Raw genomic sequence first — 24,486 nt, 5'->3', positions numbered from 1 at the left:
AGAATCATTTCTGTTGCAAGGTACCTTTGGAGATGGTTTAATCCAATTTACCCAGTCAAAACACAGTCAGGTAGAGAAGGCTGTATCTCCAAGAACTGACACAAGCCCTTTTGGCCTGTTAGTTAGATTTAACTCTAATAATTTGTATTTTTCAAAGTAATTTTGATTTCTCATCTGCTTTGGGAAATTTAATTTCCCTTCTAAAATCCATATAGCTTTTTTTTTCTCTGTTACAGACAGAATGGACATACGTTGCTTTAGGCAAACAAACCAACCCTCAATCACAGTTCTTAGGAGTAGTTTACTCTTATTCTATGTTAAAGCTGTGGGGCTTACAGATTTCAACTGAGTTCTTATGTGTCTTTATTTCAATAGGAAAAAGTTGCCCTCATGTTACCTGGTAAAAATAGATCATAAGCTGCCAAACAGATTGTTTACCATTTGGTGTGATAAAATTAAAATGTTAGAAATGGACAAGAACAACTTGATTATTTATAACTTTTTTTTTTTTTAAGCAGGGTGTGACACTTGTCATCTAGATGCAAGAACATATAGTCAGCTATTCATCCTTGACTGTTGCTTGACTTGGAAATAAAGTTTTGACTATTTACCTTCTGTTAGGGAGACTATAATACAAATTACTGGTAACTGTTAACAACTTCCAAATATTATAGTTTCTAACTGTTTAGTAAAAAGCTGTGTAATGGACTATGAGGGCATAAGAGTCAGTATTTGTAATTTTTCCCAGTAAGTAACTGAAGGGAGTTTCCTATAGATTAACTATCACCTGGTTTTAATAATTCATCATTACAAAAAGGAAAGAGGACATAAGAGGACTTCTAAATGGCTGAAATTGTGGATTTTTGATATTTTAAATAATCAAATCTAATTTGCCATATAATTATTCCTGTCTTTTGAAAACAAAACAAAACCAAAATAAACAGAAGACCCCCAAAAAAATCACAATGACACCAACAATGACAAAAAAACCAAACTGACAACACAAACACAAAAAATTGCCAACAATTAATTAGGTTTTGAAGGAAGCAAAGCACCATAATTCAGGTCGAATCAATTTGAATTTAAAATTATAATTCTGTCATAATTATTCTAATTCTTTAATTTACCTCTTTTTTTTTTCTTTTTTAATTGTTTCAGAACTTCGTATTATATGCAGATTTTCCGGGAATAGGATATTGGACTATTATGTCCAGCCAGCAGTGCACTCATGCAGTCCAGAAGGCAAATCATATCCTAGGCTGCATCAAGAGTGTGGCCAACAGATCAAGAGAGGTGATTCTGCCCCTTTATTCTGCTCTTATGAGACCCTGCCTCAAATTCTGCATCCCCTTCTGGTGCCCCCATCATAAGAGGGACACAGAGCTGTTGGAGCTAGTCCAGAGGAGAGCCACAAAGATGATCCAAGGGCTGCACCTCCTCTGCTATGAGGATAGGTTGAGGGAGCTGGGGTTGTTCAGCCTAGTGGACCTTATAGCTGCCTTCCAGTACCTGAAATGAATCTACAGGAAGGCTGGAAAGGGACTTCTCATAAGGGTGTCTAGCAACCAGCCAAGTGCAAATGGTTTTAAGCTGAGGGAAAGCAGGTTCAGACTGGATCTTAGGAAGTTCTTCAGTATGAGGTTGTGGATGCCTCCTCCCCAGGGTGTTTCAAGGCCAGGCTGGATGAGGTCTTGAGCAGCCAAGTCTAGTTGAGAGGTGTCCCCGTCCATGGCAGGGAGTTTGGTGTAGATGATCTCTAAGCTCTGTTCCAACCTAAGCCATTCTATAATTCTATGTAATAGAACGAGAATAAACCAAAAATTGTTCCTGACTTGTAGCCAGTGTTGCCGTAATAACTGGGAAGTATTCAACCAAAACCAGTGTGCTGCCCTACTCCCACCGGTATCACTGCCATCCCTGTGGAAAAGAGCCAACACCTAAAATCGGGAAGCCTCCCATGTTACAATTTGTACTTCAAACCCCATGGTACTTTGCTCCAGCCAGCACTTTCATTTTGAAGCTGGCAGGAGGCAGGATGGTTTTGAATAACAGCAGCAAATCTAAATTGAACCCATGATTATTTGTTTTTTGGTGAAATGACTAATAGAGTCTATTAAAAAAGCCAGTATTTTACTAAGATTTGCAAGAATGAGCTTCTGAGGCTTTCTTTTTCATTTTATAGAACTCACTATCTTTACAGTCATTACACCTGTTAACTTGAAATTATGGTTCAGTGTATGTTTGTATAAAATAGTTTTCCCCTGCAAGTTTCTAAGAATTAGCACTTTTCCCAGTTATTTGCTTTTGCTTTTGTTTTTTTTTCCCCATAGCACTCATGTCTGTAGAACTTAATGGTAGTCAAGTGGAATTCACAGAAGCAAGATGCTTTGGTCTTAGGATTTAACCAAGTATGAGTAACAGTTGGAAAATGCACGATTATTTGCCTGTTTTAAACCTCTGAAGATATGAGTCACTGTTTGGGAGTTTCCTGCTGCATATTTATGAAGTTCTCTGAATGAGCTGACTCACTGTTTTTTAAGTAAGCATTTGTAATCCTTTTAAATAGATGCTGGCCACTTAGACTGGAAACCAAGTTAGCATCCTTAATAAAATCAGAATAGTGATTTACAGGTCAGGCACCAGTTCTATCTGCCTGCCTGCCTATCTGTCTAATTTTGTAAGATCATAAAATATCTCAACCTGAAAGGGACTCATTTGGAGAGTCCAAGTGCCTGCTTCTCATAGGAGTACCATATGACTAAGAGCGTTGTCCAGATGCTCCTTGAACGTGTGTGTATTTATATGTAAAAATGTGTATTCACATATTTTACAAAAATCTTCTAAATTTAAGAATTATTTTTAGGTCAGTTCAACACTAAGGGTTGTTTGAGACTGAAGTAGTCACATGAGAATGAGTTGTTTTGTGAAATTCTATTTATGTGGAAGCAGTTATTAGAAGATGGGGGATGTGTTCGATGTTTTTGAGTGTCTCAGAGGAAAAAAGAAGGAATTGGAAAGTGACTGTTTCCTATTCACAAATAAAAGATTTTATGTTCCTTCTGATAGAAAGTGGAGAGTTCTCCTGATTTATTGCTGCATGATGGTTTTAGGTGGTTTTACAAGTTAGATTTTGGAATTGGATTTGTCATGGAAAGCTCTGGGGAGCCCTTATTGCAGCATTTTGTTATTTGAAGGCTACCTGTGTGGGACAGCTGGAGAGTGATTATACAAAAGCATGCAATGATAGGATGAGGGGTGGTGGCTGCAAAATGGAAAAAACTAAATTTAGATTAGGAAGAAATTTTTCATGATGAGGGTGGTGGGGCACTGGAACAGGCTGCCCAGAGAAGTTGTGGAGGCTCCAGCCCTGGAAGTGATCAATGCCAGGTTGGAAAGGGCCCTGAGCCACCTGGTCTAGTATGAGATGTCCATGCCTGTGGCAGGGAGATTTGAACTATGTGATCTTCAACGTCCTTTTGAACCCATACCATTTTAATGATTTGATGATTCTTTTCTTCAGGAGAAAATCTCTGAATCCATTGATTAATTGTCTTTTTAATGTTGAGTTACTGGACATAATGGTAATGTCCTCCAAAAATAGCAACAAACACTACGCCTTTTTTCAATGGTATTTTTACAGGACATTTTGCTACTTTTAGAACATAATTGTTCCATGTGTGGAATACAGATGAATAAGTAGTAGGAGCTCAAAAAACAGTGATGGTCCAAGTGTTGTCCGAATGGCATGATCACACTCAGTAATCAATGATAACACACACTGCAGACCGGTCTGATGTATGCTGCTGAAATTGTCAGTATCCAGCCCCTTATAAATCTGTCTTTCTGGTAAAACACTGTGATGCCTTTCATCTGCTTTAAGACCTTTGCCTTTGTAAAAGTTGTCTTGTTCTGTTGTAATGTCACAGAATTTAATGTCTATTCTTAGCCTTCAGGAATCTTTGGTGCAGGTGGAAATAGGAGTGAGCAGTGCTGCTATGATTTTCCTGAATGAATTATGGCAAAATGGGATTGGTGAAGAGAGGAAATTAATTTCAGTGTCATGTCTACTTCTGATTCATATCTGCAATTATCATCTTGTCTTTACTGAAGAGCTAAGTCTAGATTCCCTATATTGAGGAAAGACTTTTGAGGAAATCACATAGATTGAGTTTATTATAAGAACTGTATGTTCTAATAATGTCAGTCGATGCTTGGTTGTTTGGCATATTAGCTTTCAGATAGCATGCCCAGTGAAAGAAGATGCATTAGAATAGAAAACGCTGTTCTGCAAGACTAGGGCCTGATTTCTATCAAAACTGTAGGACAAATGTGATTTCTGAAGTGTTATTCCCTGAAAAGGAGTTTCACTGGAGTTTTTTGTTGTTATTGTTTTTTATCATTGTATTAAGGGGTAGGAATTTGCAATATTTATTCCATATCAAACTCATTAGGTCAGTGATAAATTTAGCTCAATAACTTCACTGATTTTGAAAATTATTGTGCTACTAGAGCCTCTATTTCCAACCCAAGTAGCAGCTGAAAAATTGAAGTGCTCAGACTTCCATATTTATATGTTAATGACTATGCTGAATAAACAGATCTATTAAGTTGTTCAAGCATTTGTGTTTTAAAAAGCCTTTGTTCACATGCTGCTACTTTTGAACAATGACTTAATTGTGCTTATCCTGCCTAATCACAGGAATTCCTGAAAAAAATATAAAGAATTGTTTAACGCGAGAATACCAGAGAGCTCTTATGTAAAAATCTGATACTTAGTTTCAAGAATCTTTCATGTGTTACAGTAATTTTTTTTTCTGATTTGCTGGATGCATTATTTCATCTGTTGCAGAGGAGGATTTGTTTTATCTTTTGAGGTTGTGGGTTGAATTTTTGCTTAGCATGCAATACAGCAGTATTATGAGTCAAATAGTATATGAATACTGAATGGAACTGAGTTGTTCAGGAGGCTGTTTTGAACAGTGGATCATTTTGAGATCTTCAGGAAACTACTTCTACTTTTTGTGTCTCCTTTGTGTGGGATGGATTTGTGTATTGTAAATTAGAAACTCCAAATTTTGCTTACTGGGTAATGGTGGTGGTCTTGGACCTGTGTCAGAACCTTCACCCATAGGGTAATGTATGCAACTATGCCTTGCTTGTCTGGAATACAATTGTCATGTTCAATGGTGTTTTAAAAGTTTGTAAATTTTGAAAAGTTAAGTTTTATATTGCCATCGGGGAAGCAATTACTTTACTCTTATAATTGGTAACTGTAGTAAAATCAGAAATGTAACAGAGTTAATAACAAGGTACATATGTTGGGATACTGTTGAAAGAGGGTTTTATGAAGGGCAATCATGGTAAGCAAATGTGCCAAAATTCTTTGATGCATATGCTGAGCTTGCCTTGTCAGTAATGAACAAACGTAAAATCCTTGGTACTGCTTACTTGATTTGTACAATCACAGAATGGTTTGGGTTGGAAGGAACCTTAAAGATACCTGGTTTCAACCCCCCTGCCCTGGGCAGGGACACCTTCCACTAGATCAGGTAGCTCAAAGCCCCATCCAGCCTAGCCTTGAACACTTCCAGGGAGGAAGTATCCACTGCCTCTCTGGGCAGCCTCTTCCAGTATCTTACCACCCTCCCATTAAAGAATTTCTTCCTAATATCTAATCTAAATCTACTCTCTTCCAATTTAAAATGTTTACCACTTGTCCTATCGCTGTGCTTCATGATAAAGGGTTCCATCCCATCCTTTCTGTAGGCTCTGTTTAAGTACTGGGAAGATGCTGTAAGATCTCCTCAGAGCCTTCTCTTCTCCAGACTAACCCTAGCTCTCTCAGCCTGTCCTCACAGGGGAAGTGCTCCAGCACCTCATCATCCTTGAGTCTGTCCTCTGGACCTGCTAGAGCAGGTCCATGTCTTTGTTGCACTGAGGACTCCAGAGCAGGATACAGAACTCCAGATGGGGTCTTACCGGAGCAGAGCGGAGCAGCAAAATCACCTCTCTTGACCTGCTGGCCATGCTGCTTTTGTTGCAGCCACAGGATAGAGTTGGTTTTCTCATACGTGAGCATGCATCACTGGCTTCGTATTCAGGTTTTCATCCACCAGTACCCAAAGTCCTTCTCCACGGGGCTGCTTTCAGTCCACTTTTTGCCCAGCATATATTTGTGGTTGAGATTGCCCTGACCCAGGTGCAGGACGTTGCACTTGGGCTTGTTGAACTTAATGAAGCTCACATGAGCTATACCTAAAATACTTCCAAAAAGACTCTCACAAAAGGCTCTTTGAGAGAAACAAATACACTGTGAGGTAAAAGTGAGGTCCATCCTGAGGTAAGAGCTGGTTGAAGGCAGGATAAAGGGCCATTGAAAGGTGGTCTCCAGCCAAATTCTGAGGGGTCTGTTATGTGACTGTGCATGCTCATAAAGAGACTGGGTATTAGGGTGACCAGAAAGCAGGATTGCCTAAGTTCCCAGCACACAGTTTTCGAAGAGGTTCTGCAGTTTAGTGTCAGTAGATGGAAAACTCTTGATGAGAACGTCCCACGTAAATTGTTTGTATTTAAATTATTTTTATTGTCTCATCTGTATCTCAGACTCTGTGATGACTGTGGATAGCTGTGGTCAGTAGTGCTCGTATCAAAAGTTGATGGAAGTAAAACCTTTGAGGCAGTTAAGACCATGCATCATGCACTTGGGCATTCAGCTACAGCAATACTGCCCTGTAGACCTGGATGCAATTTTTTTCTTTAATTAAAGAAAGCCAAATTCTGTGATTAATATTAAAAGATTAATTATATATTGTATTTTCTGAATATTTCTGGAGGGGTATTGGACTCCAGGAGGGAATACTGTCTGGAGGAATAATGCTGTATATTCTTCTTTCTTCTGCCTTTTGGAACAGCTTGTGTTCTACCTAAAAAAGGCACACAAAATAACTCATTCATGTGTGAGCTACAAAAACCAATCAGGAATGGCACAATCCAATGTGATATGAGTGCTGTTCAGTAAAAGGTTTCTGTATGTTGTATTTTATCTGTGCCTGTGTGATAGAATGACCTTTGATTCACCCTATTCCTTAATGCAGAATGGCTACAGCATGCCTGTCTTTGAACTTAATATTATTCTGCTCACATCTCCATTCTCATTATAAACAGGCTATTTTTAGCTAGCACAGATTCAGAATATGCCTTGTAAGCTTAAGGGGGATTTATTGAGCTCCTGTGTGTATTCACTAGAGATTTCTTGTTGAAGCCTACTGATTTAGGATTGGGGAGGGCTAAAATGGACTAATTCCCAGCATATGCCTGCAGCAGCTATATTTAGCCTCAGTGACTTGTCACTGCCTTTGTGCTATTTTTACAAAGGGATGCAGCAGTTTCATTCTTCAGGGGCTTAACTAGACATAAATGTAGATGGATGAGCTAGATAAACATTGGTGTAGTGCAAAAAGTGCTACTGAAAGTCAATGTGTATGCAATAGGTCTACTTGAGTAAAACTGTACTAGAGCGTGAACACAACGGGCACCTTGTTCAACAGACTGCTTGTGTAGATTCACCTGATTAACACATGTGCTCAAAATTGTATTTAATTTTGCTTTACACTGATAAAGTAGTTTAACAGGAAGAATAATATGAGCTTTGTATCGACATAAAAAGGTCTGAGTTACTGCAGTGGCACAATTTATTTCATTGCTTAATCAGTTATTTAGAGTTGTATCATAGCTTTTGTAGTTGCCACATATACTTTTAATAGAATACAGAGGAGAAAAATTAGAACGGAGAGTGCTTGTTGCAGTTCAGTCCTAGAGGATCATTACATATGCACTACAAGATGATTACATATGCATATCCTTTTTATAAAGCATGTATCAGGCTTCATGCTATCACTTACTATACTATTTGGTGCTGTAAAAAACAATGTCTACTGGAGAGTCTCCTTTTCCTATTTGGGGAAAACCAGGAATTCTACCTTGATTATTTCAGTGTTCAGTAGATTTAGATTTGCTTCATGATATGCATTAGGAGAAATGTGTAGGTACTTTCTGTCTTTTCTTGGCTGTTTAATTTTTCCTTAAAATACAGAATTTAATTTTTAGCAAAAAGAAAATTATTGTGTATAAAAATACAGAAAATGAAGTATGTTTTGCATAACAGAAAATGAGAAGAGATCTATTTCTGCAAATTGCATATGACTATTGCATATGCACCTTCATTCTGACAATTAATGTAAAAATTTGATTTATTATTTAATTTACTTTTTATGAACTACGCGATTCTATGATTTTCTTTGTGTCAAAAATGTCATATATGGTTGTGCTGGTTTGGGGCCAGACAGATCGTCTCTTGCCCCGAAAGGGACAAAAGAATGAAACTCACACAAACGGATTGGAGAGTGATGGAAAAGTTTAAATGAAAAAACGAATTGGTGAAGCTACAGAGAACTACAAACCACAAAGCATAGTGACAAAGAGTATCCCAAAGCGTACAGAACCCCTCACAGAATTCCCAAAGCTTCCCAATCCTTCCCTTCTTCCCACCTGAGGGTAAACCCAAACCCCCCAGGGCTCTTTCTTCCCCCTCCCGCTGCTAGGCAAGTCTCAGGCTGGCCAGGTCTGAGACTGCCCCCCCTCCATTCTCCTCCTGGCATTAGGCCTAGACAGGCCTAAGAGGCCTTGAGGATACTCCCCCGGCATTACCCGATAAGAGAGGACATCTCCCAGGGGAGCATAGAGGGAAGAAAGAGGAAGAGAATGACTTTGCAGATGGCCTTATAGGGTGCAGGACTTATGGGTAGAAATACGTCGTTTCCTGTGTCCACCCCTGTGGGTGGGCACCCAGGACACCAGAGGTGTATCTCATGCAGCAGTGGCAGGAGGCACCCAGCCTAAACTGCCACAATGGTTGTGCGTATATTCCACTTCTAATCTTCATTTCTAATTGTTGGCTTTTCTTGAGCAGCCTAAGATTTGTACCAAATACTAACAATATCAGGGAGGACAAGATTATTTTCAGTTTTGGAATAATGCTCAGCTTGAAATAGACCTTGTGAGGTAAAAAGCTTGGTGTTCTCCTTACCATGAATGGCATACTCCACTTCTCCCAAATGTCCTGTTGACACCAGTATTTCAAATAAAGGAAGGTGTAAGTGTTTCAGCAAATGATGTGAATTCCTGCTTGGAAGATACCAGCATCCAAGTCCAAATGATTACTGAAGATGTAATGCTACGGAGTTTGTGTATCTCAGAAACCAGAGAACATGTCATAGAGTCATGGAATACCAGGTTGGAAGGATCCAACCTTTCTTGGGAAAAATGTAGTCTTGATAAGATGGGCCAGCACCCTGTCCAGCCAAATCTTGAAAGTGTCCGATGTTGTGAGAACATTCAGATTTCAGTAATGCTGTTCTTTGCTTAGCTGTCATCACCAGGGAGTAAATAAATATGATGCTGCTGACATTTAGTTGGAGATTTTTTTCCTATGAGATTGAAAGGTTCTGTCCTGCCTAGTCAGCAGTTTTCCCTCTTTTGTGATGTGGAAGTAGATTTAAAAAAAATATTTAATTTTATTCTTCTGAGAACAAATTAGCAGGTGGATATTCAGCTTATATACATAAAGGCACATGCTGCTTCTCTCAGCACTGCTGTTAAGCCTCATTTTTCTGTTACACGGATTTTATCCTTTAAGCCTGATTTTTATATAGACTTTATCTTTTATCAGGTTACTTTGTAGAATCATTGACTGCAGACTCAGTGATGGGACAATGAAGCAAAATTCACAATTATTTGTCTTTTGTTATTGGAGTATTGTAAATTAAAACTCAAAGTGCTAATTTAAATTAGTTTTGAAAGCCACATGAATACATAGGCAGAGATGGATGTGTTTCTAAATTCCAGGACTGATTTTTTGCATGAGATCAACTCTCTACCACCTCCATTTCCCACCCAGTGCTCACATTCTGGTCTTTTCCTGAAAAAAGATTCAGCTGTGTTCAGTGTACTGCATTTCTGGATGAACCATGTTGGTGCTGCAGCACATCCTACATACTTGGATTTGAAAGCTTGCATTTTGCAAGCCTTGCACTTTAATGGGTTTGGTCCAGTAATGCTTCATCTGGGTAATTTTGATGGTAAAGATGGTAATTCAGGTATGGATTCACATATGGCAAGAAATATGAAAAATTTAGTCTACCTAGGGCAATTACCCACTCCCCCTCCATGATAGCTGTGTGCTGTGTGGATAGGGTGAACTACAGGACTTCTCAACATTAATGAAAGGTGAGTGAGTAGGACTGACCTGAGGCAGCAAGGAGCACAAAAAGGTGTGAATGCACCTTTGGGACTGTGGTCTACAGCCTGAAGCATTGCAGAGGCCCTGTAGGGCCTCAAGTATGACAGCCCTGGGGAGAGCATAGTCTGATGTTCCAGAAGCTGCAAGGAAGCTGTGAAAGGGCAGAGACCTGGAAATGCTACCATCTCTGCATTGCTGCACCCATAGAGCTGAGGCTGTGGGATGTGGTCTGCGTCAGTGCTGTTGGCACTCTGAGCACACTGTCAGATCCCTTCTCTAATTGTTGTTACTCAGGTATTTATTGCCAGGGTTACCTGCTGCTGTTGAAAAGAGTGTGGTTAATTGGAGAAACTCACTTTCTCTTTGTTACTGCCAGATGATTTAATTGGTTACAGTTAAGCAGCTGAAGTTCCTGAACTGTGATTTTATTTATACAATCCTCAAAACTCTTAAAAGAATTTAAGCATGGCACCCAACAGAAGAAATGGTGAGATTAATTTTGTAGAGAGAGATTCTGTGTTCCTTTTGCTAGATGGAACTGATGAACTAATACATTTACATTTCTCTTTATTACTGATGAATATCATTGATTACCCATCACAGTTGAATATGGTAGAATGGTCAGAGAAGGAGAGGTAAGAAGGAAGGAAGAAGGGAGAATTTAATGTAATTAGAGTTTATATTCTCTTTAAGGAAAAAAACCAACCCAAACAAATGGTATCCAATCAGGAGAAGTACTCAAGGTCAGAAAGAATGGCTAAACACTGATGAATGCATGGAACATGTCCTGCTTATGGTAATTTGCACGAGAAGCAGGATATTAGGAGCATGATGACGTTTTGGGAAAAAAAAAAGTTTACTGTTGGGCAAGTAATTATTTATTTTTTTAAAAAGGAATGTATATTTAAAGATTATATGCCTAGCATAAATTATTTTTCAAATTTTCAGCCCTAAAATCTTGTGTGAAATTGTTAAGAATTGTTTTCTATAAGCAGCTCAGAAGCTAAAGTAGACATATTATTTAGTCTGGTCTTTATGCTACTTTTTTATTTTTATATTTTATTTTTATTTTTAAATATGAGGCCTTACTGGGAGCTTGCAATAGTATGTTCTGGTATTTCTTCACAGTTATTGCACTCAGTATCTGCAGAGTCTCAGGAGCAAACTGCCTGTAGCTAAGTACTGGCATTTCATCTTGTGTTAAATTTAGAGATTTACTTAATGTCATTTCTGCTACACTAAGGGAATTTAGAAAAGACTTGAAAATGTAGTGTATGCGAGACTTTCTTATGAAGTGTGATTTGTTAATTGAATTATGGAAAACATATTTAATAGTGTTTCAGTTTGGAAAAAAAGAGCAAGGACAAAACCTTGCTTTGCTGTCTGAAACACAAAATGCAGTGTGCATTATGATGAGATACTGTAAGAAGAACTATTAAAAACCAGAATCCTCTTGTTCTTCCAGTAGTAAGATGCACACAGGGATAAAAGCTGAGTTGCTGCTATTGCTAGTAAAATTGTTTAGGAATAAAGAAACAAATCTACTAAGCATGATAGGTGATAGAAGAATTAAACCCAGGAGCTCCTGACCTGAACTGTTTCAAATTTTATAAATTTTACAGATCCAAAAATTTAGATGCAAAAAAAAGTATTTTTTAGCAGTGAGGAGGAAAGGACATGAACTTTTTATGGATTGTTTACTCCTTAACATTCTATCACTATGAAGTTGAGTTTCCTGACTACTAATTCAGTTACTGTGTGTATTATTCTCATTATTGGTAGTTTCTTTTTCAGTTATATCTAAGGTTGCTGTTCAGCAATTATTCCTTCTTTTTAAAATTACTCTTCCATGGCTTTTTGTGTCTTGAAGGACTTTTTTCTTTAAAAAAACAGACTAATTATGAGAGTTGCTAATGTTAAATTAAGCTAATGGTTTGTGGTATTCTATTTTCCTTGACATACAGGATATAAAGATTATGTCTCTGCAGGTGGATTCTTACATCCTTCAGTTACAGTTACTTTAGTATACTCTTGTTCTAAGCCAATTGTTGGAGCAAAATTAGAGTTCTTTGCTGCATATAACTTTGAATACATTGGTAATCATTCAGCCTCCTTATTTGAGAACAAACATACAGAAAGGATTGAGCATCCTATTTATCATCCTAGCACAAGAAATCCCCTTCATTACTGCTCTTCCCCTACTCCTTTATGTTTCTTGTGTTATTAGCTGTTTTGGGGAGGTCTGTTCTCAATCAGCAATATTCTAGCTTCTGTGTCAGTAGCAATATTCTGTAGAATTATATGGAAATTCTCTTTAGATTTACTCTCTACTTTGCATAGAAAGTATTGTAGTAGCAGTTTAGTAGATATATTTCATCTGAGTGGTAGATTACAACTGCTGGAACTGGCAGTTAGAAGTCAGCATATAAAAGACACTACTCTTTAGTCACTACTGAGGTATTGGTAGAAGAGTACTAACATTTTTTCGTTTAGTTTGGAAACTTCAGTGTTAAATGTTTTGCATCTCCTTTGTGGCACAATGTTATTCAAATAGTTTTTCTGATTTTGGCTTTCATTTCTCTACTGGTAGATTTTCATGAGCAAGCTGGAGAGAATGACTTTTTTTGGGGAAAAAAAAAGGGTACCTGTTTCATACAGAAAATATATCTGAGGGCAAAATGTGTGAGAGAAACTAAAACAGGGGTTTTTAAAAATGGTTTATCTGTAAAATTTCTTGTCAGTGTAGTAGGTGATATTAATGTTTGGTGTTGTTGGTTCAACGTCTTGTCATGTGGAACTTAGAAACGCTTCAGTTTCCTTTCCTTCATCAGTAGAAGGAAGGACCAATGAAGTAGTAAAAAAATTATCAAGCCTAAGTCATCTTACAGGTTAAGCAATTTATGCGTGTTTTTGAATTTCCAGAAAGCAGCTTTGCTTAAAACCAAGAATCCCTGCCCAAGTCCATAAATGTTCTAAATTCCAGATGTGTTCAGCTAACAATAGGCTGCTTTTCCTGGCTGCTTGCCCTGATAGGCCAATGTGCTCCAGCCTTCCTTCCTTCTCTTTTTTATGGATCATCTGCAGGCAAAATTATGTTTGTAGTGATGCTCTGCCATTTCTTTTTGGTCTGCAGTGATACATTTTGGAGTAATCTAATAAATTTCTGTTGGTATTTGTGAAGATGAATAGAATCTGCATCTCGGTCTGTTATTGGTGTAGGTTTGACAAGACCTTTGGAGTAAGTACGCAACATTATCATTGGGGGCTGTAGCACTTGGACTGTTCTCTGCAGGTGCTGTGAGGGAAGGTGGTAAATTGTTTTAAATTGGATCTTTACAATTTTATGAAATTGTAGTTTGGGGATTTTATTTTTTTTTTTTTTTTGCTATTCTAGAGATTGGATTTCTATCTGTCTTACCATATGCAGAGTCCTTTCCAAGGTTTGTGTGCATAGAGTAGTTAAAAGAAGATTGAATTTTTTATTTTTTTTTTTTTACATTCTGTTCATATTGCATGAATCCTAAGCAAGGAAACTTTCTCTGATCACCTGAAAGAGGTAAGGAGGTACTCTCTTTCTCGTGAAAAAAATATCTCCTTCAATCATGCTCCCCTCCTACACATATCTACAACCTTCATGTAAAGTCTGCCTGATCTTTTATCTTTGTTCATGTGTGCCGGACTCTGCAAATTCTCACAACCAGAGAGAGAATTGGATTGTTTTGTAGATGTCAGATCACATGTCAGATTCACAACTTCAGTATTAGATGTATCTAGTTAGAGTTTATATTTTCGGGTGAGAAGAGAATGTCCTCTTGTTGTCTAGATTAATAGAAGACCATTAGGATTTCTTTTTCCTGCTCTGTAGTATGAGGTGTTGATCACATGGGGTCATGAGCAAGTTTTCTAATGGAAATTGAAGCCCGTTCTGACATTACGATGTAAGTAGTGTCAGAGCCCTGTACTTATGGAGTCTGGCTCTGATTTTTGTTAAATGGTCCAGCTGATTAATTAGCCTGAAGTATGTTTTGAATGGCCTTGTGCTTTTTAAATTTTTTGTACTTAATATCGATTAGCTATCCTGACAGAACATAAATTTGAGTTCATTAACTACAAATTAGGCATTGACATAAACAGAGTTGATGGGTATGTCCGGAGTGCCCAGTAAAGGGTTTTTTATATGTATTATAAGGTGACTCATGAATTTTAATGAAACTAAATTAGGAATTTGAGTCAACCCACTTGAATTAAAATGAACGGTAAATAGGCAAAATATTTAATCATGTACATGCAGCAATACACAAAACTCTTTATTTTGGTATTTAAATCAGAGTTTTGGTATTTAAATCACTTGATTGTGGTCATTTTAAGAAATTTATTATATTTCTGGTTTTGTTTCTTTAACCAGACCTAGGAACAGAATGGTATCAAACATACATGGTTTGTTGTAAATTAGAAAATCCTTATTGTTCCTTAGAGATTATGAAAAACAAGTTTCATAAATTATTTTGTAAATTTTGAATTGAAAGGGAGAGTATTTTGAATATTGATTACATATGATTGGATGGATAAGTGATTGATTTGAGTTTGTTAGTTTTAATCAAGAATGAGCTAAGGGCCAACAACAAAGGAGAAAAGCATTGTTTCTAAATCTTTTTTAAGAAATGACTGTCCTTCTAGAGATAGGTTTAGGATTGAGGTCTGTTGCTGCCCCTGTCCTTGCTCTGAGATGTGGTAATAGCTGCTGCCTAGGGACTGGAATAAGAGCTGAGAAAACATAAAAATAAAAATCTAGTGACACTTCTGAAATTCTTGCCTTGCTTCCAAGAAATTGTATTTCAGGAACACATGAAAGAAGTAGTAATGTATAATCTCTTTAGATGAATCAAAGATTTGTTCTGAGCTTGAACATCGATGGTGACATGAGGACTAGTGTGCTGTTTGTTAAGGGAAAGGACACATTACTGAGAGTAATGAGTGCATGAAACTAATGCTAGAGGATCATCTTCATTTATAATATTTGCAAAGAAATCATGTTATATAAAATGAACATCAAAGAAAGAAAAGGTTCATGCACTAGATCTACTCAACAGTGTTGTTTTAATCTGTTAATTAATAGGGATGAGCACATTTACAGTGACTTGTTGAGAGACCAGATGCCTTTACTTTTGTACCATCTTTATCTGTCCACACTGAAACAATAAACGTTTTCCATTTGATTATGATGGTAATGAAGCGGTGCATATTTTTTAAGAGTGGGAAAGAGCACATCATTTAATAAACCCTAAATTTTTCTAAGCTAAAACAAAAACAAATCTTCATTTTGTCAGTGTTAGTTGTGGTATGCTGAAAAATTACCTAAAGGGAAGTCCAGCTGTGTTCTGTACTCTTTAGCTTTTGAGAAGAATGGGGAAGGAAAAAAAATCATCTGTTTACCTAAGATGCTGCTATTTGTTAGACCGTCTTTTTTTCATGAGATAGTAGAATCAATGGGGTAGGAAAGCAGATTCTTGAGAGTGTAGAAACTTTGTTGGTAGATGACTTCTGTGGTCCAATCTAACTGACCTTGTGAAATGCATAGTAATGAAACATAGCTAGTAAGTAATTTTCTTCTGTTTCTCTAGACACTGGAAGCCATTTTGAATTTTAAGTACTCTGGTGGGCCAGGGCATGTTGAAGGATATTACCGGAACCTTTCACTAGGCCTTCATGTTGAAGTAGAACCATCTGTTTTCTTTACACGTGTTAGTACTCTTCCAGCAACAAGGTAAGTCGTCTTTTGGCTCTTGTATATTTGTCTCAGTGTCTCTATTATATTGACTATAACTTCAAGTGCATCCTGGAAGCTTTCATTATCATCAGCAATGCGTAGGTAAAGAATTGTGTGAGCAGTTTTTTCAGAATTCCTCGTTCAGGATTTTATCCTCCTTTAACTGTAAGCTATCATTAAAGCAATCCATGTGCATTAGACAATTCCTGAGGTTCAAACGTCTTTTCATGATTTTTTTTTTGTTTTACCCAGGACAGGATGTTGTTGACTTCTTTCTGCATTTCTTGGCTGCTGTGGTGTATTTTTATTACAATGTTTCTCTTCAATGTTTCTCTAATACAGTCTTACCTAATATGCATATGTAAATATTTGTCTTTGCATGTGAGGAATAAATTGCAATCATTCTCTCCTTTAGTGCTTGCTTACTCTTGTAAGCCCAAGAATAGTTTCATATACCATAGTGAGTTAAAAAAATTATGTCAACAGGTGATGATGGTCAAATGGCTTAATCATGAAAATGTGATTGCCTAAAATTTGTCAGCCACTGAGTGTAATCAGTTTGTTTTTTTGAATCTAAAATTATCTTGATTTGCTGCAAAATGTACACTTCCTATTAATTGTTTTTATTAATTTTATATTGCTTTACAAACTGCTTAAGCGGAGCACCTTTTGCAAAAATTAATTCTGTAAGCTAGTTATTTTACTGTTAATCAACTTTTTTTTATTTTTAATGTAAGTGAATTTATGCTCTTCAATCTTTAAGTATTTGGGATGTATTCAAACTGACAAGTCCAGAGGTGGCTTTTGAACAGCTGTCATTGAAAAGATGAATAAATTAGGTTGGGTTTGTGGGAGGGAAGAGTGAGAAGGAACTTTGTTTCAGTGTGTAAGTGCATCTCAGATATAAATATCGAAGAGGAGGAAACACTTTTAGATGAGGGATGAAATTAGAAAAAATTGCTACAAATTGGGTATGAATATGCTTTTATTAAAAATGCCTTTGTAATAATCAGCTACCAGCTACCAAGTAGCAGGATTATCTGAAAGAAAGCCTGTGTACTAGTGGGACCAAGCATTTTCATAGTTTTAAATTCTGAAATTATTTCAGTGAGACTATGTAGTACTATTACTAATTCTACTACTAGTTAAGAGTGAACTTAACCCATTCAAGAGATTCCTCCTGGTCCTAGGAACTTTTTCATGACAGACTCCAGAAATAAAGCCTAAAGATAGTCAAGAAGGCTATATAAGTCTAGTGTGTGACCAGTACCATACCACTGCAAAAATGTCAAAGTATGGATGGACAGCAATGTAGCTTACAAAGCATGAAGTTTTTCTTTTGTCCTGTAAACAAAAGAAGTAAAGCCTTGAGGAAAAGTTTGGGGCTTGGACTTGGAGAAACATGAAGAAAAGTAGACGAGTTGGAGAAAGTCTAGAGCAAGAAAATTCATAAAAGGTAACTTATGCTAAAGCAAAAGGTTAAGAAATTCTTGTTCTTGATGAAGCAAAAGGAGTGACCAGGAATTTGAGTGTTTCATTATACTGCCAAGAGGATAGGTATCTGTTTTTCACAGCAGGTATGACATATTTTAAGTTTGGCAAAAATCATAAAACTCTGAAATATTTTTTTGTAAAAATGCTTAAAAATGAGACAAACAAGAATTTATTTTAATGTGTAGATTGTGTCCAGCTCTTATAAAAGAGACCTAAAACTGCACAGCTTTATCGGTAAAAAAGTTTGTCAAGAATTTTGTAGCATAATAGTCTATATTTTTACAAACTGCCCTAATAAAGTAAATCTAATGCTACTTACAAAGTCAGAGCATAATATCTGGAACAGATGTTTGTAGAATTCCAGGAACCTTACTAATGATGTTCAGAGTTTCATCCCTGCAGTGGCACATTCTTAGGCTTTTGTAATGTTTTGGTTTAATAAGTGGTTCCTCATTAGCAGCCTGAAAGTACCACTGCATCTACTTTAAGTAGTTTTCAAGAAGATTTATTATACAGGATAAAATACTCAGTTTGCCTTTATTTGCATTCACAGTTCTCTTAATTCAGTGTCAAAAATGTCCTTTTGAACTCTGTATTCACATTCAAATGGGCAATGTGACTGCTTTTTGGGTTCACTGCAGTAAGTTTCCTATAATCAGAAAGTAGCTTGGGTGTAAAGCTGTGAACCTTCCATAAAAGCTTCAAATACAATGTGATGTTCTTATTTGAAGCTCTCTTGTTGGTAAGCTGGCTAGATTTCCCTTGCTATGTTTTGTGTAAGATGATACTATCTTACCTGCCTTGTCAATTTATCCTCAGAAATTAGCATGTGTGGAACGTATTTATTCTTGAAATCTGTAAAAATCGATTGAGGTGCTAATTCAAAGGTAGAATTCCTGTGTTGTTCAGCTGTGTAAATTTTACAAGCCTAGTAGCAGTAGATACTATATATAGTGGCTCAAATTCAGCCAAGTGTTCCAGCTCATGTTGTATGCATTTGCTTCATTCTTTGCCTGTTCATCATAGTGATCAGTATTTGAGTCAGTGGAAATTTTAAGTGATTTGTTGATTGGAAATGTAGTTAAAGATGTGATTGTTTTTAATTAGAGTTCTTAAAAGCATTACTGAGTTGGGGAAAATACCACAATACTTAATTTCCAAAATGTTTTGTTGTAAAGCCTGTCAGAAGGCTATTAAATTTTTGTTGTTGTTGTTGTGTTGTTACATTACAGAATCACAGAATGTTAGGTTGGAAGGGACCTTGAAAGATCATCTGGTCCAACCCCCCTGCATTTAAGATGCAAGATGCATTTAATCCTGACAAGAGTTCCTTTTAACAGTTTTCCGTGCTGGTCTGTGGAGGCACCTGTAGCTAGCTTGATGCCGCCCTTAACATGATGCTGTGCTTAGTCTGTTACCTAATTCTGATTCAGATACCAGCTCTGCTGTCAGAAGAGATGATGTTCTGACAGTTAACGGCCATAATCTGCTCTGAGGTGTATCAACTCAACGGCCCGCATCCAAAGGAACTTGCAGAACAGCCTTGTGCTGGGAAATTGTTTGCCTCTGATCATGTTACCTGCAATCCTTGATGCTGGTTGTTTGTGCTTGCCCAGAGATGATTGTCCCATGATGCATAATCAAGAATGTAGGTATTTAAAGCAGTCTAAGTAAGGGATATAAGACATAATGAATTAATAATTGGAATTCCGTTTACCAAGTCTGTTCTGCAGTTTACTGACCTGCAGATCACCAAAGAGCTTCAGGGATCTAGTTGCTTGACTGTTTATTTACCATCAAATGCAGATAATTCTATATAGTAAAAAGATATTAATTGTCTTCTATAATCAGAGATATCATGTTAATTAATTCTTTATCAGATCTTAGCTCCAAAACTACTGGTGTCATTTCAAGTCTCCAACCAGTTCCGTTGTCACTAGATTACAGACTGCCAGGGAAATTTGATGATTTGATCCCAGACTGTCAGGGAGATCTGATGCTGAAGGTTAGGTGTAAGACAAACATGCCGTTGGCAGTTTGATGTGATAGAGCTCTTCGTTTTGACGTATTGTTAGCTTTAAGAAAGTCTACTGTTGAAGCTTGTGCTAGCTGGATCTTGAACTATATCCTTTATACGTGTTGCTTCTTTCAAAAGCATATCTGCCAGCTTTGGTGGGCACAGAGTGTCCTTCCTTACTGCCTTTGTCAAAGAGCAGAGAGCATGAAAAAAAAGCCAGAAAGTACTGCTTCACTCTGCACATTTGTTAAGAATTCAGGTATGACATGCTCTGTGTGCTGTGAGGTGCTTCTTGATCTCTTCTTGTCCCTTGCTCTTATGCCTTAACTACAAAAGTGTCTTAAGTAAAAGCCATCTAGAAAGAGGTGGAAAATCATGGGTCTTACTTATTACATAGGCAGTGATACGGTCTGAATTTGTAGATAAAGTTCATCTGCAGTACAGCGATGATGCTGCCTTCAATTTTGGGCAAAGCTCAGAAGCCAGGTAATGTAAGAATATTCTTACTTTTAAATTTTTCAAATTCAAGTTGATGAACAAGGTAATATTGTTTTTTAGGAATAGGAGTTTACTGCCTGTCTTAAAACCATAAAGTTGACAGGGCATCAGCTGCAGATCTCTTTTGGCAATTACAGAGGCTTGGACTCTGTTCTTCTAATTGAAGCAGACTGAAAAATAGGAACTGCAGCAGGTGTGACACTGTTCAAGTCAAAGTGTCAGTCCATCTAACTGTAGGATCAAGTTAGTTTTCCTTTATACTATTAAGATATACCATCTAATGAAATATTGTGGTTTTATAAAGAAGATATCAGTCCATAACAAGCCTGCATCATTTCATTGTATTTAAAATTAGGATCCATTGTTTGTCAACTTAGTTTCACCAAAGTGTTTAGAGACTGAAAAAAGAGCAGTCTTGACACTGTTGAGGGTTCTCAGGAGTTACTCAGTTTGGTGGATAATACTTTGGCTCTTAATAAAATCAGACATAATTTGCAGAATTTCCATTCCTGTTTCCAGGGTTGCCCACATTTCCATGACAGGAAATTGGGTTAGAAATCCTGATCATTATGTATTTACAAGTCATAAAAGGGAAAGAGCAAACAGCATAATTCTTCATCCATGTTCTAGCAACATTTGTGTTAGGTGATAAAAGAAATTCTGTAACATTTTCTGAAATACTTCTGGGTATTATGTAGCTGAACGTTTAAATTAAATGTTCATATTTACTGCATTAAGAATTGGAATCGGCTACCTACTGACAGGCAGCTGTTTCTAGTCTTCTGTTTCTCATTAGTTCAATGTTCAAGTGTCTTGAAGCTTTGAAGGATGGAGAAAAACTGTTTTGTTTGGGTGCTTGAAGAGCAATCTCTTTAGTTTGGAGGAAGGCTAATATATGACCTGTTTAAAGTAATGGATATTTCTGAGCTATCCACAAGTCTCATCAAGTCTTCTTCAGGGGTCTGTGCCTTTAATATGCCACATTTCTACATGGAGAAAATAAAATCTAGTCAAATGCAACTACAGGCAAATTCAACTACAAATATAGTTCTTATTTTGATCAATTAGACTGATAAACGGAAAAAAATCCATCAAGCAATGGATTTAACAACAATTTGTTAATGTTCTCAGGACTGGCTGTCTTTCTAGAATATAGTCTTTATTTATACACACACTGTTGAGATCAATATGGATTCTACCAAGTTGGAACCCATGACACTTGGGAGGTTAAATCCAATAGTTAAATCATCTTGCTAATCTGAAATTCTGCTAATGGCAAGACATTGCAGTGAGTTCACAGAAGAGCAGCAAAAAGTATCCTACAGATTGAGGGAATTGATTTTTGAGATCAGAATGTTAAGTATGTACACTTTGGCACATGAAGACGTGAGAACATAAATCTGCAAATATTTATAGATGTGCTGGAAATATTTAGCATAATTGAAAAGGTTTTCAACTGGGAGAAGTCAGATGAGGACAGTTCTTGGAATATGTGAAAAGACCTTTTAACACTAAAATGGATAATCTGTCTTCATCATCTGAAGTTAGTCTCAAAAGCTTAATTTTCAGAGAATTTAATAACATATAAATGGAAGAAACCTCTTAGAAAACTCAGTAGCACCAACAAATACACTGTAGATAGTTGTTTTGCTGTGTTGCTGTCTGTGTTTTTCAGTTGGTTTTGGAGAACAGTTTTCATCTGGCACACCACTGCCTGTGGTCATTGCTATTGCTTCTTTTCAGATTGTGATGGCTCATTTGGAGTAGAAATGCCTGTTTGAAGAAAACAGAAAAGAAGTGAACAAAAGCATGGATGTGAAAATGCTCCATGATTTCTGTTGATAGGGATACAGCTGAGTCAGAATGTAGATAACTTGCCACCCACCCCACTTCCCTGAGTGTTTCTTCTTTGAACCTTAAAACTAAGCTAGTAACAGAACCACAGTAAGATCGTTCACTGAAGTGAGCCATCTTTAGAGCATGGCAGCTGCATCTGTTTTTAAATTCTGTGTTAAATGTCATTGAAGAACATCCTCTGCTGTCATTTCAGAGTGGATTGGAAAGGCAGTGGCAATACCCCTGAAAGAAATTTCTAGATCACAATATAATTGTCTCTCGCCTTAAGTTCCCATCACCCCAATGTTGTGACTATTTTTGGAATAATAACTAGCATTGTAAGATTTGAAAAATACAGCACGATTCATCATGTCACTAACTTTTGTTTGTGTTGTATTCTGAATTGTACAATAGAGGATAACAGAAATTAATTTCTATGATAAATTTTCAAGACACTGTTGAATTAACTCCATTTTCAATTAAAAAATAAGAATTATTAGTATTATTTTTATTGTTTGAAATGAGTATTGACTTAAATTTGCATGTTATTCTAGAACCTTTAGATTATAAATCAATCAGTCAACTGAAAATGTTTTCTTTTTATTCTATTTTTTACCTGTACAACCTTCTGATGTATAGACCTTTGTGTTACTTGCAAAAGAAAATCTTGAATATGAAATGTATGTCAGCTTTTTCAACAAAACATCATGGACAAGTAAGGAAGATCATTGAAATGGAAAATGTTTGTACATTGTAATTTTTAGTATTCTTCCACTTAGTCTCTGAAAGTGTTTGTTTGACCCAGGGTTATTTCCTCTCAATTAGCAGTTTAAATGACATATGGAAAGAAGAGTAAACCCCTTTAAAGAACCTTAGTTCTTCATCCTAGTGTCTATATACAGTCCAGTACAGCTTTAATTCATCTTCATTTAATTTGGACTTTAAACATAATGCAATAATGTGTGTATCATACTCTGCAGAAAAGACAGATATTGTATTTGTCGTGTCTGCTGTATTTCTCTGGATAATTCTACATCTTATTTCCTAGGGAAATTAAATTTTTGTGATCACTTTAACTGTTTCCCCCTCTCCTCTAGGTACATTTTCAGTAATTTCAGCCAACTTCAGGGAAAAGTTACATACATTCCTAAGAATGGGTAACTGGACAGAGAAGAAATACTCTTAATTTATGTCCCAGTGAGCAAGGACAGAAGTGAGGACTCAGCAGTAACTTGCTCTGTTCCCTGTGCCGGTTGGCATGGATGAGCTGAGAGCCAAAAAACCATTGTGCTGCCCACTGTGGCTGATGAACAAGTGAGAAAGCCAAGGGTAGGTTGGGGTGTATGATGAGGAAATAGGAATCTTGATATTTGGGACCTGAGATTTTTGTGGTGCAACAGTACATTTCTGTTAGTATCTTCCAAAATAATCCATGAAGTGTGGATTATTTGGGTTTTGCAGAAATAGGAAACTCTTTACTAATTCATACTGCTTTCTCAACGCTTTTAAGTATGTAATTATAGGGAATAAAACTAGATGGTGGGTTGTTTTTTTTTTGGGGGGGGGGGAGGGGGTGTTAATGTGTGATCTTTAAAAAGGAGCTAGTAACAGCAAAATGACCCAAAACCTCTAAAAGGACTGGTAAGCCACTAATGATCCTGCACGTTGCATCAGATGTTGAAGATGGAGCTCTCTGCCTTCTCTGGGATGAATGCTAACAAGCATCTACCTAACTAGACTTAGAGAATCCAAAATCTATTCAGAGTGGATTTTTTCGCTAGTAACTCATCCTGTACCTCCCCCTTCAACCCACTAAATATTTAGTGTAAACTGTGGTATGGTGGTGGGTAGTTTGGAAAAAGAAGAAGAAATTTCATAAATGTGAGATAGTCTTTCCCTGTTCCAGGAATCAGTAGTTTTGATTTGTTTTCCTCAGCCAAAAATTTCAGTAGTAGGCTATTGCGGTATATAATTTGATCATGTTTATATCTAGCTATTATTTTGAGTATTTTAAGTTTTTTTTATATGCTTATGCACTTAAAATATTAATTAATTTATATAGTTCAGAGGCCAGGGTTAATGGTGTAGGATTTGCTCAGTCACCTTAAAATCCTTAAAACTGTATGATATTTGAAATTCTCTGGTGAAGATCATAGCGTAAGCAACAGATTGCTGACTGAACTCACAGATTCATAGAATACTTTGGTTGGAAGGGACCTTTAAGGGTCATCGAGTCCAACCTCACTGCAGTGAGCAAGAACATCTTTACCTAAATCAGATTGCTCAGAGATCCATCCAGCCTGACTCGGAATGTTTCCAGTGATGGGGCTTCTACCACCACTCTGGGCAACCTGGGCCATTATTTGACCACCATCACTATAAAAAAATTTGTTCCATTTATCTATTCAAAATTTCCTCTCTTTTAGTTTAAACCCACCACCCTTGTTCTGTCACTACAGGTCTTGCTAAAATGCCTGTCCCCATCTTTCTTATATGCCCCTTTAAAGTACTGCAAGGCTGCAATATGTTTTCCCCAGACACTTCTCTTCTCCAGGCTGAACACCCTCAATTCTCTGA

The 24,486-nt window shown here is 36.9% G+C and overlaps 1 protein-coding gene across 1 annotated transcript in view; it reads left to right on the top strand.

Moving 5' to 3' along the window:
* TRAPPC9 (trafficking protein particle complex subunit 9) overlaps nt 1–24,486 on the top strand; it is a 418,319-nt gene that overhangs the window by 113,511 nt on the left and 280,322 nt on the right. The window contains exon 17 of the mRNA XM_054385350.1: nt 15,919–16,061. Within this exon, the coding sequence (XP_054241325.1) occupies nt 15,919–16,061 (143 nt within the window). The remainder of the gene's footprint in view (nt 1–15,918; nt 16,062–24,486) is intronic.

Source organism: Indicator indicator, chromosome 12, assembly GCF_027791375.1.
Source record: "Indicator indicator isolate 239-I01 chromosome 12, UM_Iind_1.1, whole genome shotgun sequence".
NCBI classification, from domain to species: Eukaryota; Metazoa; Chordata; class Aves; order Piciformes; family Indicatoridae; genus Indicator; species Indicator indicator.
This window is presented reverse-complemented; position numbering and strand designations above follow the sequence as displayed.